The 19124-nt window shown below is 54.4% G+C and overlaps 2 protein-coding genes across 5 annotated transcripts in view; both read right to left on the reverse strand.

Annotated features, from left to right (window-relative positions):
* Positions 1 to 881: 881 nt before the first annotated feature.
* Positions 882 to 5866, reverse strand: TMEM115 (transmembrane protein 115). The gene is made up of 2 exons (XM_084752731.1): positions 4488 to 5866; positions 882 to 1694 (listed from the first exon to the last, which is right to left on the reverse strand). The coding sequence occupies exons 1-2, from the start codon at positions 5336 to 5338 to the stop codon at positions 1490 to 1492; spliced, it is 1056 nt and encodes a 351-aa protein (XP_084608857.1). The 5' UTR covers positions 5339 to 5866; the 3' UTR covers positions 882 to 1489.
* Positions 5867 to 7751: 1885 nt separating this feature from the next.
* CACNA2D2 (calcium voltage-gated channel auxiliary subunit alpha2delta 2) overlaps positions 7752 to 19124 on the reverse strand; it is a 138241-nt gene continuing 126868 nt past the window's right edge. For 2 of the 4 annotated variants that reach the window (XM_084752602.1, XM_084752604.1), the window contains 16 exons: positions 17689 to 17749; positions 15088 to 15185; positions 14853 to 14943; positions 14676 to 14738; positions 14424 to 14527; positions 14119 to 14217; positions 13931 to 14019; positions 13672 to 13722; positions 13411 to 13482; positions 13137 to 13289; positions 12764 to 12816; positions 12618 to 12673; positions 12337 to 12463; positions 12126 to 12235; positions 11944 to 12026; positions 7752 to 11859 (listed from right to left, as the gene is read on the reverse strand). In XM_084752602.1, the coding sequence (XP_084608728.1) occupies positions 11716 to 11859; positions 11944 to 12026; positions 12126 to 12235; positions 12337 to 12463; positions 12618 to 12673; positions 12764 to 12816; positions 13137 to 13289; positions 13411 to 13482; positions 13672 to 13722; positions 13931 to 14019; positions 14119 to 14217; positions 14424 to 14527; positions 14676 to 14738; positions 14853 to 14943; positions 15088 to 15185; positions 17689 to 17749 (1454 nt within the window). In that variant the 3' untranslated portion in view covers positions 7752 to 11715. The remainder of the gene's footprint in view (positions 11860 to 11943; positions 12027 to 12125; positions 12236 to 12336; positions 12464 to 12617; positions 12674 to 12763; positions 12817 to 13136; positions 13290 to 13410; positions 13483 to 13671; positions 13723 to 13930; positions 14020 to 14118; positions 14218 to 14423; positions 14528 to 14675; positions 14739 to 14852; positions 14944 to 15087; positions 15186 to 17688; positions 17750 to 19124) is intronic. The other 2 variants (XM_084752605.1, XM_084752603.1) reach the window with 1 other exon arrangement.

Below are 19124 nucleotides of genomic sequence, written 5' to 3' on the forward strand. Positions count from 1 at the left end.
GGGGGGTGGTTTTTGGTAACCCGTCATCACGAGGAAATGGCAGCTGTGCAAGGTGGGGACCCCTCCACATGGTGGGTGTCCTCAGAACCTGGCTGTTAAACTTCCTAGGACACCCAGTGAATTGGGGGCCTGCAGGTGGATGGTGCTGTTTCCAGCTAACTGGGCTGGTGTCCGGAGGCTATGGTCAGTGCGTGGAGACGGGACATTTCCACAGGTGTCACATGTAGGGCACAACTCAAGAGCTGAACCATGGTCAGTTGTGGTGGCAGGCGGATGGGTCGCCCTGAGTTCCAAGCCAGCCTGATCTATGAAGTGAGCTCCAGGCTGGCCAAAGCTACACAGTAAGACCCTGTCTCAAAAAAGGAACAATAAGTTGAATCATGAATGAGAAAGATTTTGTTTTTGAGACAAGGTTTCATGTCTCCTATTGGCTCTGAACTGTGTGGCCAAGGATGATACTCAACTTGAGATGCTCCTGTGCACCTCCGTGCTGGGATTATAGCGAGTGTGTACATACATGGTCTACCCCACGTGTAGAGCTCGGAAACGCTAAGCAAGCGCTCTACCAGCGAGCTACACCTTCAGCCCCTCGTGCTTGTCTGTGTGAGACAGGGATCCCAGGCATGTGCCCCCATGCCCTGCCTAGACAACGCTTACGATGGAGAGGACTCCAACTGCCAGGTCCTCTGGCAACAGGCCCTTCCTAATAGGCTGAGGAGAGAGAAAGGAGCAAGGGACTGAGGTGATGGCTCTGGCCAGGCTGCCTCGGTGTATCAGTAGAGAAGAGGTGGGGGCAATGGTGGAGGTGCCGTGGAACTGAGCCTAAGACCCAGGGCACGCATTTCATTTTGCATTTGGTAAAGATGAGAGGGCTGCACAGGTAGCCTGACGGAGCCCAAGAGCCGCACCTCAAAGGACTGCTTTATTGATACTGTGAGGCTGGGCTGCCCGCGCAGGTGTCCTGTAGAAAACACCTGGGGGTGGTGGCAGCTCCAGCTAGGCACGGTCGTCACTGCCACAGTAGGAGGGTACAAGAAACCCTGACATGAACACAGTCTGGGGGTGGGCACGGATGTGGAGACCCACACTGGCTGGGCCCCCAGAACATTTTTGGCAAATACAAATCCTTGCCTTGGCTCGGGGCTGTTGGCAGCCAGGTTCAGATGTAAAGGGCTGGCCCGGGAGCCGTGGCACCACTGTCCCTGCAGCCACTTCCTTGGTGAAGAATTGCACCTGCTGAGGTACAATCTTACTGCACACAGGGGCTGGACTGGCTGGTGTTCAGAGGCCCACACCTGGCATTGTGGTTGTCTGGAGTCGGAACCGGGTAGCAAGGGTTCCGTGTAGTGTTGGCGAGAAATAGCAGAAGGCCAAAGAAACGCCCAGTAGGCCCTCATCCTTCTCCTCAGAGCAGTCAGTGCCCTGGAGTAGCCGAGCCGTGTCAGGGAGGGCGTGGGAGCAGAGGAACTGCACTCGAAGTGGTCTGGAGTTACAGTTTTGGGGGAGCTGCCTCGAAGGTGATGAGACTGGATTCTGGGGCAGTCCCCTTCCCTGGCGGTGTGGAACCCTTTTCTGAGGGCAGAGGGCTGTCCTCTTTCGCCCCAGCCTCCTCTTCATCATCATCCATGCTGGGCCACACTGACTGGTCCTCCACTCTCTTCAGCCGCTCATTGAGAGCCTTTAGGGCTAGTTGCCTGGAGCGGAAGAGAAAGACGGGTTACGCTGGGTTTGGGAGAAGCACATACTCTGTAACCGTCCTCAACAGGCCAATGCTCCCACCTGAGAGGTCTGTCCCAAGAATCGCACGGTTTCCCACATCAGGATCTGCTTCACCAGTCAGAGCAAGGACCCAAGGCCTCCTCACAGCCAAGACACCTTCCGGTGGAGAAGCCACCGCATGTTGGCAGCCTACCTGCCAGGCCCGCTGCTGCGGGTGCTTCTGCATTTGCTGGCTAGAGATGGCTGGACCTAGTGCTTCAGGGTAGGAGTGGCATGTTCAGTCCCTAGAGGCGAGTCCTGCCAGAGCGCTGGTGTCATATCCAAGGACAGAGCCACTTTTAAGGTATTAGGGATTAAACCTAGGGCAAACACTCTACCACAGAGCTAATTCCCAGCCCCAAACAAAGAAATACACTTTTTTTTAAAATTTTTTGAGGCTTACTAAGCCACCTCTGTAGCACAGGCAGCCCTTGAACTCATGACTTCTCCTGTCTCAGTCTCCTGAGCATCAGGGATTTGAGGCCTGTGTCACTGGCTCATTCCTGTGACAGTTTTCCTGGACGAGTTTCTCAAAGCCACCCAGACCTCAGCAGAGCCCTTGTGGGAGGAACAGCCCATGTGGGCAGGACACGAGTAGGGCCTGCTGTTCTCACGGGGCAGGCTCTGTAGGCATTATTTTTAAGGATGGGAAAACACACCTGGGAACTTTCTGTACGACACCCAAGAAGACTCAAGCTGTAGGGTCCAGAATGGGCCTGCAGCACGCCCTGGGTGCTCTCCCACATCTCGGACACTAGCTGGAAACCACTTCAAGAAAGACATGTTCTACACACTGCGCTGCACAGCCTCAGTGGTGAACAGGACTCAGCACTTAGGCCCCCAGAAGGTGAAGTGGCCACTTGAGCTGGTCACTGTGGATGCTTATGGCCCAGCCTCTTTCCCACTATGGGCAAACAAGTCATCCTATCCTATGGCTTTCCCAGATCTAAAATTTCTACTATGCCAAGGAAGAAGACGAGAAAAGCAACAGGGACGTAGACATTAAAAACCCTAACCTGGGGCTGGAGAGACGGCTCAGTGGTTAAGAGCGCCACCTGCTCTTACAGAGATCCTGAGTTCAATTCCCAGCAACCACATGCTGGCTCACTACCATCTATAATGTGATATGATGCCCTCTTCTGCAGATTAAAGCACTTATATACAATAAATAAAATAAATAAATCTTTAAAAAACAAGCAAACAGCCGGGCGTGGTGGCGCACGCCTTTAATCCCAGCACTCGGGAGGCAGAGGCGGGTGGATTGCTGTGAGTTCGAGGCCAGCCTGGTCTACAAAGTGAGTCCAGGACAGCCAAGGTTATACAGAGAGACTCTGTCTCGAAAAACCAAAACCAAAACAAAAACAAAAACAAAAAAAAAACAAGCAAACAAACAAACACAAAACTCTACCTTGGCCTAGTGACACTCCTTCCTGTCACTCCCCAGGCCACTCTTGGAGCTGTCCCTGCCAACAGTCACTGTGTCACAGGGCCAGAGACCTCTATTTCACCCTGCAGCACTCGGGTCTGAGAGCTGCAGTCAGATGACAAGCTGAAGAGCATCACCCACTCCACGCGCACTAACAACCACAGCCGACTGCGCGGGAGGCCCACTCGCCAGGAATCCCCACTCTTCCTTTCTGCCCGTTTTCTTGGTCCTGGATAGAGGATTTCTGACTGACCAGTCAATAGTCACAATCCAAGACCTCTCCCTGGGGCGAGGGCAAGCTCTGGCCCAGCCCCACCTGAACAGCTCTAAGGACTGCTGTGACCCTCGAAAGCTCACCCCACCCCCAGCCGTCAGGTCAAGATGGAGTTGTCTTTAGGACATCCCCCCAAACCCTAAAGCTGTAGGGCCCAGAATTAGGCCTGCAGCATGCCCCGGGTGCGTTCCCACGCCTTCCAGCTGGCAACTCCTTCAAGGAAGAAGTTCTCCGCTAACTGTACAGCATGGGTGTGGAATAAGCTCAGAGAGGATTCTGGGTCAGGGACCCTTTTCACAGCTGAGCAAAAGCAGGAAACCCTGACAAACACTAAGGTGTAAGGCTTGAGGGAAACTTCCTGAAGAGTCTCAGGAAGGCCACTGGACATAGGGCCATGGCTCGCCTGTGCTGGGACCGCTGTGGAGTCCACAGGTCTGAGAAGTAAGAGCTGACTTTAAAAAGCTTTCCCCGGCCTTGGTCACGGTGTCCAGTAAGTTACGCAGTGAAACTACGCAAGCACGTGGCAGACACCTGGTTTCTAGGAAATGCCTACCTTTAAGGTCTCAGGCGTGCTCAGCATGGCCGGTGGGGCTCCTACAGTGGGCCACCCAGCCTATCTCCTATGAGGGGTGAATTTAGTAACACCCCAATTATCCTACATTAAGAAGAAGGGATACACTTAAGGGCATGGACATCCTTCCCCATCCCCCATCCCAGGAGAAAAGGAGCAACAACAGTTCCTGTCTCACAGGTCCAGTGCTGAGGAGTTGGAAATTCTGAGGCAAGACCAAAGGCATTCATTCTATAGGCCGGGCTTAGGTGGCTGGGGTGGTGAGAAACACACACTAGAGCTCAGAATCCCACACACCGAGCTCCTTCCTCAAAACCAAAACCTGGATCCCCATTTTGAGGCTGCCCCCCAACAACTGCCCGTAGCTATCCGTCCTGGTAGGAGGAAGCGCCTCAGTGGACGGTGTGGGGCTCCACCGCCAGACTAGCTAGCCAAGATCTTGGAAGAGGGAACAATACCTTCTCCTCTCGGCATCTTGAGGGTCTGTGCCCGGGAGGCTGATGGTGATGGAAGAGGGCGCTCCCACATCATAGCGCTTCACGGTCTTCTGGCATATCCTCACTTTCACCAGGAGGCCATGCACCAAGTTCGCTAGCAGCCCCACTACCGGCTGCAGGATCTCCGGGAAGAAAGTGGCAAAAGCGAAGTGATCAGCCATGTCCCCTCGGCCCCGGCTATGGCGCTGATAGAAACGAAGATACACCCAACTGGATAGCAGGCCAAAGCCGTAGGAAGCCAGTGCCGGGCTCTGGAGCAGCGTGGCCAACCGGAGCAGTAGCAGCAACGCCAGCAATAGCATGGGGACTACGCTGACGCGGACCTGGGGCACTCGCAGAACCACACAGTCTCCCATAGTTTGCTTGAGGGCTACCAGGACACCACCCAGGAAGCCCAGGGCGCCGTGGATACGAATAGTGAACAGGTAGACCAAGTTGAAGGAAGCCATGTAGGTGAGGAGGTAGGCGAAGGCCCCCAGAAGCCCCACTGATACGTTCACCACCGAAAAGAAGATGAGCAGCTCCAAGGCTCCCCAGAGGGGTTCCAGTAATCGCCCGGCCACCACCACGGTGGCCAGGCTGATGGCCACGTCCCACACGTGCTGTTCCATGAGCCCATGGGTGGCTAGGGTCCAGATCCAGAAGTTGGGTGGGAAAAGGTAGCCCGGGGTGACCGCCAGGCAGCCCGTGTCCACGGCGAAGGAAAGCAGATAGAGAAACAGTACCACGGCGCACAGTGCCTTCACCACCACGCTGGCGCTGGCCAGGATGGCCCCCAGATGCTGGCGGGCACCGGGTAAGGCGCGTTGCATCTTCCCGGAGGAGACGTCGGCTCGAGGGAAGGCGAGGAAGGTGGCCTAGGGGCCTCCCCGGGGCCTCGTCCCAGTCCGGCCCCGACGGGAGGCCCGGGCCCGGCTACTCACTGGCCTCTGTTCCCTGTGAAGGCTCTGGTTCCGGGAGGATCCGGCTGTAGTTCCAAGCGGGGGTAAGAGAAAGCCTTGCCGCCAGGCCAGTGCCTATGTCCCCGGTCGGGGACCTGACGTTAGGCCCTGGGTGGCTTAGGCACGCCTGCCTGCCACTTCCGTATGCCCAGCGGCCAGGCTGGCCAGGCTAGCGTTGATCTCAAGGCTGGGCTTCCTCCATCTACCTTGAGACTTTGCAATCTGCGGGGGACAGGCGTCTCGTTCCGGCCCAAGTCAAGGCCGTTTAGCTCCGGCTGGGCTAGCGTTTTGGCTTGACGGTACCTCCTCCCTTCTCCGGGGCCGACAAACAGGGGCGCCGCGCCTGCGCGCCCCCGCCGGCGGCCGCCGCTGTACGGCCTCTGAGCACTTGCCTTCCGGCTCCTCGGCATGCTGGGATACGGAGTCCTTGGGACCTAGTCGACCGGTTTCTGCATAGGACCACAAATCCCAGAAGCCGTGCGCCCGATCGGTCCCGAAGAGTGTAGAGGCGGGGGTGCTTGGGAGTTGTAGTTCTCAGGGCTGACGCCTCTAGTTCTTAGCGGTTAGGGACGAACGGACCGGTAGGCGGGTTCAGGAGGCAGCACAGCCTTGGGCCACACACTTACTGAATTCTCTGGAGGAGAATGGCTCTATTTGTGATTTGTACAGGTACAGTGGTGTTTTTGTACATGTAAGGATGTTGAACGGTTCTGTTGTATTGTACCAATGTCGTGTGAATTAACCGGAAACTCTTGTGGTCTGGCAAACGTCATTTGGAGCCAAGGTGTTATTGACCAAGTTCCTGAACATTTTGAGGTGCAGTTTGACAAATCTTAAAAAATAATGACGATGGTTGGCTCCTCCTATCTTAAGGATCAATATCAGGCCATCTTGGGTGTTCACATTGCCCTTGTTCCAGGGAGCTGGACCTGCGCCACGAACTTAAGTTTTCCACCAGAGGCGGAGCAAGGGGCAAGGCTCTCTGCCTCAGTGACTCTTCTACCAGAGACGTGATTCCACTGGTTAAAAAGAGGTCTTCCTTGGGCTGGAGAATGGCTCAGCGGTTAAGAGCACTGGCTGCTCTTTCCAGAGGACCTGGGTTCTCAGCATCGTCATGGCAGCCGGTCCAGGGCTTCTGATACCCTGACACAGACATATACGCAGGCAAAGCACCAATGAGCATTAAGTAAAAATAGAATATATGTGTGTGTGTGTGTATATATATATATACACACATATATACATACATATATATATATATACATATACATATATATATATAACATATATATATATATATGTTATATATATAAAACACTCCCTATACGTCCAAGGTTGGTCTAGGCTCAACGTCACACTATAGTGGTCATCGGCAAGGTGTTTCTTGAGATTTATTTAAAACTTATTTTCATTTACATGTATGTGTGTCTCTGTGTGTATATGCCGTGTACAGGCCACAGAGGCCAAGAGAGGACACTGGATCCCTGGAGCTGGAGTTGTGAGCCACCAGATACGGGTTCTGGGGTGGAACGCAGGGTCTCTGTAAGAACAGCAAGCACTCTTAAACATGGAGCCATCTCTCCAGCCCTGAGATTTTTGTTGTTGAGCATTTTTTATTTTATTTTATTTTTGGTTGTTTGAGACAGGGTTTCTCTGTGTAGCCTTGCTGTCCTGAACTCACTTTGTAGACCAGGCTGTCCTCGATCTCAGTCATCTACCTGCCTCTGTCTCCCCAGTGCTGGGATTAAAGGCCTGCACCACCACTCCCAGCTGAGCATTTTTAAAAAAAAAATGTACATTAAAAAAATGTGACTAAGTATAAGACAAGAGAATATATTTATAAAATCCAGAATCCCTTTTAGGTATGTATCTCAGGACAACTGCCTGTGCGTTCAAAACTGCCTTTCACTCCTCCCTCCCTTTTTTTGTATGGGGTCAGGACTCCTGCTGTATGCTACACACCAGTGTTTGTTAAATTTGGCTTAGCAAATCACAACACAGCCACTGGGCAATGGTGGCGCACACCTTTAATCCCAGTACTCGGGAGGCAGAAGCAGGTGGATCTCTGTGATTTCAAGGCCAGCTCGGTATATAGACCTAGTTCCAGGACAGTGAAGGCTACACAGAGAAATCCTGCCTCGGAAACCAAAACCAAAACACAGAGTCAAATCCTCAGTCAAGTTTGAATTCTGAATAAACAATTTTCAGGTTAGGGATCTTCCATGCAATATTAGAAACATGCACATACCACCCCCCAAAAAAAACAACAACAAAACCAATTAGCCCCAAGGAAGCAAAAATAAGTTTATTCAGAGCAAAGTGATAGCACAGATTAAAGGGGCTATCGGTCCATACTGGCAGGGATAGCACAAATTAAAGAAACACTGGCAATACTCATGAGGGATCGTAACCAAGGACCCAAAACCCTCCTGTTAAAAATTTATCAGAGTCTGGGTGGTGGTGGTGCATGAGTGTAATCCCAGCACTGGGGTGGCTGAGGCAGGAGGGTCAGGAGTTCAAGGCCACCCATAGTGAGTTTGAAGCCAGGCTGGGCTACATGAGACTCTGTTTCAAAAGAATCAACAAAAATTATCTTCAAGTCATAACTGACTGGACTTTATCTGACAACCCTTCATCAAACCACCGGTGTTGCTTCAAGGCCCCAGAGCTGTCATGGGGTGTGCGTAGTTGCTTCTGTGACTGACAGAAGTCGCAATGCTGCTGAGACCAGGAATAGCCTATATCATGTTTAGTTTCCAAGTTTTCCCTCTAGCCAGCCTGAATCAACCTCTCTCTCTCTCTCTGGTGTGTGTGCACGTGCACACGCACACTCGCATGCCGTCACTCATGCTCGTGAGCACACGTGTGCACGGTAGCTTGGGATGAATGTTGGATGTTGCACTCTTACCACTTTCTGTGTTATTTTATTCATTATTGAGACAGGATTTCACTGTGCAGCCATGGGTGGCCTGGAACTCACTACGTAGACCAGACTGGTCTCAAACAGACAGAGCCATGTGCTTTGGCCTCACCAAGCTGGTGATGGTGCAAGCCAGAACTGCTGGAATTAAAGGGATCTGTCACCACACAGTTCTCCACCTTCTATTTTGAGACAGGGTCTCTCCCTGAACCTGGAGCTCATCAGTCCAGCAGGACAGTTGGTTCCAGGAACTCTGGGGTTCTGCCCATCTTCAGCTTTCATGCCTCCAGCCCCCAGGGCTGCGGGTCTTTACATGGGAGCTGGGGATCTGAACTCAGGTCCTTGTGCTTGCTCAGCAGGCGCTTTACTGACCGAGCCACCTTAGAAGCCCTGCCACCTGAGACTCTTGCTGAACTTATTTTTATTTTATTTATTCATGTAGCCCAGGCTGGCTTAGAGCTCCCTGGATAGCCGAGGATGGCCTTAACCCCTGCTTCCACTTCCCTAATGTGGATTACAGGCAGGTGCCACCACACCCAGCTTCACTGATTTCCTCCAACCCTTCTCATCGGGTGAGCTAGAAGGAATTTCTTCCCTGAAGGCTCATCTGTGCTATGGGGATGTGCTGGTAACGGTACTAAGTCCACATGTTGAGGACTTGGCCGGGTAATCCCCAGGAGGCCGGAGGGAATGAGTCCCTGGTCCTGCCTACCTTGGAGGAATAGAGTATGCATCCACATCAGGAGGGCCCATGGTAGTGGCTTCAGTTTTCTTCCCATGAAGAGAATGCAGGGGTCAGGCCAGTGAGCCAGCCCAGTGGGTTCTGGCGCCTGTTGCCTGGCAACCAGAACAACACAGTGGGAGGAGAGAAAGGCTGCACACCCTCAGTTGTGCTCTGACTCCTAAGCTCATGCTATGGCACCTCCTGGCAAGCAGGCCAACCTGGGCTATGTAGGGAGACCTAGTCTCCATGCTGCCGCCCCCCTGGCTCTGATTTGCAGGAACTGTCCTGGCCTCTGGGCTCCATTTGCTGCTGGCTGCCCAGATCCTGGCATCCTCAGGGTGTCTGAGCACTTGAGTCTCTTGTGCAGCCAGGAAAGGATCCTGGTCTGATGGCACTGCTGGGGCTCAGCCTGGCTCAGCATCTCTCACTGCTATTTCTTTTGGGTCCTGGCTTTGCCTTGGGGCTCTGGGTGGTGGGTTTTTACACCCCCCTGTCAACACTGTGTTTCCTAGAGGCTTGTGACTTGATATGAAACAAAGTACGTCATGGGTAGGAGCAGGGCCTCGGAGGCACGGGACCGCATGGCTTTTCCTTCTAGCAGCGCAGGGTGCTGCTCGAAGGCTATGGCCGCCTGTGGTCGTAGCTACCCAGTCCTCAACCCAAGGCCCACACAGTGGACGGAAACTGTTTGAAGTGAAAATATGAACATTATTTAATAACTGATCTTCTGTAATAAACCATTTGAAAATATTTTACAAGGAATCACACACACAATATTTTACAAAGTTTCTCGACTTTTTTTTTTGTTGCTGTTGTTTTCCCAACTTGTCTGTACAAAATAGAGTAACAACCTAAAGAAAAAAAAAAGGGCAAAGAAAAGAAAATGGCCCCCAAGTCCCCCAGCCCAAGGTGAGGGGACAGCCAGGTCAGATGGGTGATGGGAGGACTGAACCCAGCTGGGGGGTGACAACTACCTGATGGGGATTGTTTTGTCGGGTTTGTTTGTTTGTTTGTTTGTTTTTAAACTTAAAATATATATTTATTTTTCTGTATACGTTTGTTTCTTTTTTGTTTATATTCTCCATTGAGCACCTGACTACACTACAGTTACACACGCGCCCCCCCCACAGGACACAGCTGACATTCAGGCTGGGCACACATCATGGACACCTACCCTGACACCAGCATTGGGCCATACACACACTGAGACCGCAACAAGCAACATGACATTAATTAACAGAGCCATTAATTAATGCATCCCCCTCCCCCCTCCTCCCAGTCCATCTGAGCCTCATGGCCACACGCCCCCCCGCCCCTGCCCTCAGTCCCCTCCTGGCCCCCCCAGGTTAGGATGCTTTTGGGAGAGATGACAAGAATGAATGGTGTGAAGAGATGTCCAGGCCCACACTCGTGTGTGCAGCATGTGTGTCCACGTGCATGTGCAACTGTGTGTGTTTAGCAAGGGAGGGGTAATTTGGCCTCCTAGGGGCAGTGTGTGCGCGTGCGTGTGTGTGTGCGCGCGTGCGTGCGTGCGTGCGTGCGTGCGTGTGTGTGTGTGTGTGTATGAAGAACAGAGGGAGTTGGGCCTGAGTGTGTAACAACCAGATGGGGGGTGGGATGGCTCAGCCAGGAGAGACCAAGTCACCCCTGCTAAGGCAGAGAGCAGGGTCTGGATGGGGCTCTTCTGCCAAAGGGATTTAGGCAGTGATGTGTGGTCCTTCTAGGAGCCTGACACTAGCGAGGGATGGTTACAGTGAGCACCTGGCAGGGTGAGGGGCACTTGGGGGACACCAGAGAGGCCTTCCCCCAGCATTTGGCACTATCTGACATTCAGCTTTAGAGATGGGAGGACAAACCAGGCTGCATCTCAGAGTACAGGCAGAGGTGACAGGATGGAATGCAAAGGCCAGCCCACTCACTGACCTCTTGCCCTGCTTAAGGCTTTGTGGGCCCCCACGGCGTGTGTGTGTCTGTGGCTGCTTGTGTGTTCTCTCTAGGGTGTGTCTAGTGAGAGGCTAGTTTTTGCTCTCAGGGGTCCGGGTGTGTATGGGGTATGTCTAAACTGATGTCACTGTGAGGCTGTCCTGACACCTGCAAGGCTGGGTGTGGGTCTGCGGTTGTAGGCCCGGAAGGGCCAGGGCCTATGGGAGGCTGCCCCAAAATTATCTCACCACTACCATCTCACCTTCTTCCATTTTGTTCCCCAGAGAAGGTAAGTTTGGGTTTGGGTGGGGCTAAAGGGCTGGGTTGGACACACCCAGCAGAGGCAGGTTGCCTGTACAGAGGAAGTCTCCAGGCAGGTTGGTCAGTGGAGGCCTGGTTTGGCACCAGTGCTTGTGGCCTCCTATCCCAGCCCACAGGGACGAGTCCAGGGTCTGCGGGCACTTGGACAGTTCAAGGGTGAGATAAATCTTGAGTGCCAAACACTATGACACCCTACTTTGGGGCTCCCCAGCCCCAAGGCACAGGCTCTGGGGGGAAGGGGCCCAGGTCCTTCAGTGAGGGAGTGGCCAAGGCGCTAGACTGGGGGGAATGTGGGAAGGGAGGGTGAGCGAAAAGGCTAGGAGGCCAAGGCGGGGGTATGATTTTGTGTGTGTGGGTCGCTCAGAGGCGGCGAGAGGCAGCGAAGGAGTGGATTTGCGGCTGCGGCCGAGGCGGCAGGCCCAGTAGGAGCAGCAGCTGCAGGGAAACCAAGACTCCCAGCGACGGAGGGAAAGAGGCTCCGCGGCCACAGTCTGAGGTATCTTCCTGCCGGGGAGGAAGACAGGGAACAGGTCGGTACCCAGCGGGTCCAGGCTCACTAACATCAACAGTGCCGCTCCTCCTACTCACCGTCGCGTTGTAATCAAAACAAATGTGCGGGCCTCTTCGGTATCGAGGTCTTTGGACCAGCTCACACTGCTCCGGGCCGTCCGCTGAGCATGGGTGGGGAGTCAAGGAGGCGGTGGCAGAGACAGGGAGGGGAGCGCGGGGCAGGAGAGGCGCGGGCGGCGGGGAGGGCAGGGGCAGGATACAGTGTGTTTCCTTCTGCAGCAGCCGGCCCGCCTCGCACTGGCTGCACAGCGGCTTCTCGGCCACCACGAAGAGAAGGTTGGTGTTGGTCAGTCTCTGCGCGTGGAACAGCCTGGAGGAACGATCGGAGGGTGGGGCCTCGGAGGTTCGCTCCACCCTGGAACCACCGCCCCGACCACCAAACCACGCCCCACGGCCCCGCCCTGCAAGTACCTGCTGCAGTTTCCGCAGTCGATGATGGCGTTATAGGACGCGTTCACCGAGCCAAAGTAGTACTGGGTCTGTTTCATGACGCAGCTGCTCTCGCGCGTCTCAGGGCTGCCCTCGGCTTCTGCCGGGTCTGCGGGGCCCAGACGCCTCAGCCCGGCCCACAGACCCTGACGCGAAGTCCGCCTCGGCTCGGCTCAGCCCTAAGCCCCGCCCTCCCAGTGAAGAGGCAGCAATTGCTGCCCTGGATGTGGATTTGAGACTGGAGCCTCCCAAGCCCTACCTACCTGCCTGGAACCAGCTGTGGTAGATGAGGCCGTAGAGTAGCTGCTGGAATAAGGACCTGTAGAGCACGGGGCGCCCAGTATGGGCGGTCAGCAGAGGCCAGTGCTTTAACTGGCCTCCCTTACCAACCTCTCCTCCCAGGACTCACCAGGCGGCCGCAGAGGTCCACCAGGCAAGGTTAAGGAAGTCTGCAATGGTGGGCTGCAGTTGAGAGAGAACCACTGTTGCCTCAAGTTCTAGGTCAACCCTAGTGCGCTCTCTCTCTCTCTCTCTCTCTCTCTCTCTCTCTCTCTCTCTCTCTCTCCTTTGTTTTTCGAGCCAGGGTTTCCTTGGCTGTTCTGGACTCGCTTTGTAGACCAGGCTGGCCTCGAACTCGCAGCGATCCAGCTGCCTCTGCCTCCCGAGTGCTGGGATTAAAGGCGTGCGCCACCACACCCAGCGACCCTACCGCTCTTAAATGTTAAAATGTGGGGGTCACTGTAGGCTAGTCTTCCAATCTCCAGATATTTCTGGGAGCTTACCACAAAGACACCTCGGGGTGCAGCACCCAGGTTGCCAGGAGGCTGAGGGGCACAGGCTGCCTGATAGTCATACGATTCCTTTCGGGCGTAGAAGGAGTTATTGTAGAGTGCCAGCATCAAGTTGGCATCCACCTCACTGAAGAACCTGCCGACCTGGGGATGGAGAGAGAGAGAGGGGTGGGGGTTGAGCCACAGTCCCAGGGCTGGCAGTGCCATCCATGCCTCTAGAAGCCTCTGACCTACTCCCTCCCTCCACTTCCTTCCTGACCCTCACCTGGTCCCACTGATGGTTCTGGTTTGACAGCACCAGGAATCCTCCATCATCAATGAGGACACAGAGTAGGTCCTAAGAGGTAGGGAGGGGAGATTTAAAAAAAAAAAGACGACGAGGAGTCCTGCCCCAGGCTATGTCAGGCGAGGGGCACCACTCCTGTAGGTACGGCAAGACTAAAGTCAGGGTAGGGGTCGCAGTTGAGACCAAGAAGTCTGGGGATGAGGGAAGCTGGGGCCCAGAGCAGAACCAGAGCACACGTACCTCGTTGTTAACCTCGCAGTCCATCTCACAGTGGCTGCTGGGACCGCACTGCTGGGCAGAGAATGGGGGTGGGGGGAGGAGGAGGACTGTAAGGCGCCCACCAGTTTTCCTTCCTTCTGTTACCATTCATTTGCGGGTTTCCCAGGCTATCTGCAGCACCCCTGCCTTCTCACAGGTGCTGGAGCCAGTCTGAGTGGCAGGCTTATTAGGGGTCCTTGGGGACACTGCTGGGGTTACTCTCCTTCCCCTGCACAAATACCTTCTGAGGTTGGTCCTGATGGGTACGGTTGCTGGCAAGCACCTTGAACTTTTCGGCCCAAGCCTCTAGGTCCAGTTTGACACCTACCACTGTGGGAGAGAGAGAGACAGAGCAATGGCTATCTGTGCCACCTGCCGGCTCAGCTTCCAGACTACCGCCTTTGGCCCCACCTTGGTCTTAGCAGTCACCTGCTGGCCTCAGCGTGCGACGACCCAGGCTGAGCTCCACAGCCGTGCTGACGAGGACGCCCACTGTGTCATTCTCCAGCTCCAGTGGTCTTAACAGGGCTGGGGTCGATGGGCGCAGTGGTCAGGAGTGATGGCTGACCATACTGGCCACTCCAAACAGGGTCCTACCTACCCAGGGCTGGGACCCAGCCTAAGCCTACGGGACCCTCATACAGTGTTTGGCATAGCCTTTCTCTTCATATGTCCCTGGTCTTAGTTGAGGCCTCCCACCTGCTGCTGGGCATCATGGACAGACAGACACTCACAGTCCTGGTGTGGGGGCTTGAAGATATAACCGTAGTTATCCAAGCTGCGGCGGTAGAAGCTGGCATTGAAGGGTTCTGGGTTCTCTGTCCAGTCTTCGGCTGCCCTAGAGCGCCCAAGACAGGCAAAGTACAGTGGCTGTAAAACTACACCACAGGGCATCTTATGGTGTACAATGGTCTCATCAGTGCAAAGGCTTCTGGGTAGGAAAGTAACAGCAAGGCTCCGGACAGGGAACGTTGCTGGTCACTTACTTGTTGGGGAAGACACGTGTGATACCACCATCAGTGGCAGCAAATACAGCTAGCAGACTGTACCTGGGGGCAACAGGGAGGTGGTGGTCACAGGCCTGCCTTCTGCTGTGCAAGGCCAGGGCCTCTGGGCCAACCCCAGCCTCCTGCCACACACACAGCCTGGGTGGTAGTGCATACGTGTTGAGATCCTGGTCCCGCCACACACGTTCCACTAGCTGCTGCGTAATCCCCGTGTCCAAAATCAAGTTATGCAGAAGGAAGTTATTGCCTGGAAGAGAAGGCCCAGGTGGAAGGGTGTCCTACTGGGGTTCCTTGGCATCCCTTCCCCCAATCTCCAGCCTCCGGCGAAAGCCTCCTCTACGCCCTGACCCCAGGCCCCGCCCCAGACGCAGATGCCCTGCCGTATACTCACACTGCTTGGAGTCTGGAGTCACCTTCTCCATGAGCTCAATGAAGTTTTTCAGGAACTCAGTGTTGTTGTCTGAGGCATTCAGGTCCTTGCAGTACTCTCTGAGGGTGGGGGAGGGGCAAGAAGAGTGGGGCTTGGGGGCGCTGCACGGGGCAGAGGATTCCAGGCTTCCCGGGAGGTCGGCCTGGACATTGGCCAAGGAGGAGTCCAGGTTGAGGAGGGGCGGGGCGTGAATGTTCTCACAGGCTGTGGTCGCCAAGGGCCTGGAGGCTGTTGGGGCTTAGTCGGGGTAGGCAGGGTGGGCAGAAGGAAGAGATCTACTTCCTTCCCCATGGTGGGTCTTCTCTTTCCTGGTCTTGGCCCTGCGGAACCTGCCATCTCTACTGTATAGTTGGACCCAGATGGCATGCCCAAGAGGCCTTAGGAAATGCAAACGCCAGTGTCTGGCTCATCCACCTGTATGTATGCCCTACAACGTTCCCATGGGCATGAGGTGGGGTTGGGCATCAGCATTGGCTATTATCAGTCTGGCTATGACCCCACCCCACCATTGTTTTTTAAAATTACACGTATTATCTGTATTATCTGTAGGCCCGGCTAGCAATCTATAAAGACACAGACACAGGTTATATTTTAAAATAGCCTTAGGGCACGGCAGATCTCAATCTTCTAAACTACCTCCCACAGTGGGGCAGGCATGGGATCCCTGTCTCAGTCCCATGCCATCGGTTTCTTATAACTTCTATCAAGCTACCTCCCATCAATAGTCCCAAATACTTGTTAATGTTTTTTTTTTTCTGGGCTACATTTTCTCTATCCATGCCGCCGGCCATGTGCTTCTCCAGCTAACCCGTAGCGGCCTGCCTCTCCTCACTTTAGGTCTCTCTCCTTTCTCCTCGTGGTGGTTTTTTCTTCTTCCCAGGATTCCTCTCCCTCTAAACCCCATCAATCTCCTTTTCCCTGCCCAGGTGGGATGGCTTTTTATTAAGCAAAAGGTGGGTGACAGACAGCAAGTAGTAATTATTATCAAAATACATCAGACCATCTCCCAACACCCCACCTCTTCCTGGCCTTGCACCTTTGGCTTCCTGGGGCTCACTTTTCTCCTCCTGCCACCATTGTGAGGTCAGTAGGAATGACTGGCCGTTTCTTGATATACTCAACCTGGGCAGGGCCTCACCAGCCTCAGGCTCTGGGTCCAGAGAACATGGGTACGGCCGAGCCTCAAGCAGGTTCTTGGAGAACAGTGTCTCTGTCCTGATGGATGGAGCCAGCTCTTTTGCTCCCTTCCTTTATTCACTCCCCTGCCACCAGGGGTCTCCCCAGTGACCTATATGATAGCAACTCTGTGGGTAGGTTTGTTTGTTTGTTTGTTTGTTTTTTAATGTGCTATGTCTTACCCAGGCTGTGCTAGTGTGGGGCACCTGAGACCGGATTCTCAGCCACACTGATTTACTGGCCCTCAATGTCTTTGTGATGTGTACCTTCTATGTACACATACCCAGTAACAGCCACACAACTGTGCATAAGATATGCCACACACATGAAATGTATGTTCACACTTGTGGGGTATTTCCCTCACATACTTATTCAGTGCTCCTGAACCAGTCATAAAAACGCCATCTCTCCCCTTGGCCTCTCCAGGCTTATGTCTCCCCCACCGTTCCCAGTCGCGAATGCACACCCCACATTCGCACTTGGCCTCTTGCACATGTACACAATGACGCCCACACTTGGCCTCTTGCACATATACACAATGACGCACACACTTGGCCTCTTGCACATGTACACAATGACGCACAAGTACAAACATCTACAGAGAGTCAGAAATTTGTGGGCGCATGCACGCAACGTGCGTATGCACAGAGGTTAGGCGTGTCCAGAGCCCCATGTGGTGCCGGGGAGTGCTCTCATCCAAAACCACCCAGGTAACCAGGAGCTTCAGGGGCTGTAGCCTCCTCAGATGTAGTGCAAGGCAAACCGCATGCACACGAGGATGCATGTGTTTACACCGAGCGTGCACTCCAGGGACAGCTCTGGTCCCTCACACCTCACTTGCTAGAGAAGGTCATCCTAGCCTTTGCCCTCCCTCCCATTTCTGCCCCTCCTAAGTGAGCCACCAGGCCTAGGATCCGCACCGCTGGCACTGCCCACAGGGGCTCTGGCTGGCTCAGCCCTCAGACCCACACAAACACTGACTGACACAGGACAACAATAGGAGGTGGGTGGGTCAGGTGTAGGTACGGGCAGGACCCCACAAACCAGAGCAGCAGCTGCCCAGCAAGGGTGTGTGGGACAGCCAGCCCAAGGTGGAAAAGGCTCCTTCCTGGTTGCCTAGGAGGGCAGAGAAGGTAGCAGAGAATCCAAAGTCTGCCTGCCCCCGGGGCCTGGTGGGAGATAGGCCATGGGCTACTGGCTACTGCTGCCTGGTGCGGCTACATGGCCTGGGTATGCACACAGCCGCACATACCGGGCTATGTATCGGGGTTGGGAGCAACACTGCACAGGACATAGACACACAGAGTTCCAGGCAGCAGTGCAGGAGGTAGGGCCAGGACGGTCAGGGGAGGGGAGGACGCCTCAGCAAGGCCACACGCAAGCTACCTGGGAGCAATGAAAACATGTCCTTCAGACTCAAAGCTGCTGGGGAGCAGGAACTCAAAATCTGCAACAGAAACGGGGGGGTTATCCGGCGGGGGCTCGGGAGGCGGGAGGCCAGGGGGCTTAGAGCTGACGGGGGTGGGGTGGGGGGGTGGGCTGGAGGGACAGGTAGGGACAAGGTGGCTTGAGGGGAAGGGGAGACACCAGCAGAGAGGGAACCCGCCACTTCCAAGTTCAGGTTTGAGCCAGAGAGAAGGGAGGGCGAGGAGGGTGTAGGGCCTGTGGAGACTACAGCATCGCAGGAGAAGGGCAGTTATAGCCAATATGTTGCCCGGGCCTGGTCCTCTGTCGGCAGTGAGTCCCTTGGCGTGGCTGTATATGCTTCCATACTGCTGTATAGCACATATACACGGACACACACACACACATATATATATACACACACTGCTATATATATGCATGGTCGGGGGGAGGCGCCAGTCTTGCTCTTATTACAACCGTAATGGAAAAACAGCATGCTGAGCTTCCTTTGCCTCCAAAGAGACTTTGAGGAAGGGAATTGGCTTTTGGCTGCAGGTTTTTAAATCTCTCTTTGTTGCAGCTGTTTGCATTTTGGTCACACCTTGCTTTTGTTCTGTGTCAGGCATCAACATGGCCAAACCGAAAGGGTTTCTCACGGGCACAGACAGTCCAACCAGAGACGGGTGTGAGCAGCTACTGCTGCTGCTGCTGCTGCTGGTGGTGGTGGTGGTAACAGTGCATCACGGAGGTCTAGGGCAGGGGTGTCCTTCCTGGGACAGGATGCTGGGTAAAGGGAAACGCACAGAGTGCAGGAACTGTTCCATGGTGTGTGATGAGACAGGGTTACTGTTGGACTCTGCATACCTGCGTTCCTGGCTTTGGGGTTGGGGGGAGCACATGGGAGGGTCTGGTCTCCTCCTTTTCTAGGATTAGACAGGGGAGAATACTGGGGGTGTCTGGGGGTGTGTGGCCTGTGCTTCAGGCTTATGCGCTGTGCAGATATGTGGCATGGATGCATAAGTGTGTGTACGTGTTTGTCTTTGAACGGGCCTGTGCTCACAGACCTAAGAGTGTGGCTGCAGCAGGGCTCCACTAAGCTATGGTCCCTCTTTCCGCTCACCTGGGCTGGATTGCCCTGCTTTTAAGACAAGGCTGGCTTAGAACTCCCTTCTACAGCTGAGGATGACTTTGAACTTCTGACTCTCTTGTACACAGCTTCAGAGTGCTGGGATATGGGCATGCGCCATCACATCTGGCTTATGCGACGCTGGAGATGGAACCCAGGACTTTGTAAATGCCATGTGATAGCAAGCACTGTTGTAACTGAACCACATCCCCAGACCTGTTATGTACATCTGTGAGGGCCCTTGGCTTGTGTAATTCTGGCAGTCTGCTTCCGTGTGTGTGTGTGTGTGTGT

The sequence above is a fragment of the Acomys minous genome, assembly GCF_964271855.1.
Source record: "Acomys minous genome assembly, chromosome: 13".
NCBI lineage: Eukaryota > Metazoa > Chordata > Mammalia > Rodentia > Muridae > Acomys > Acomys minous.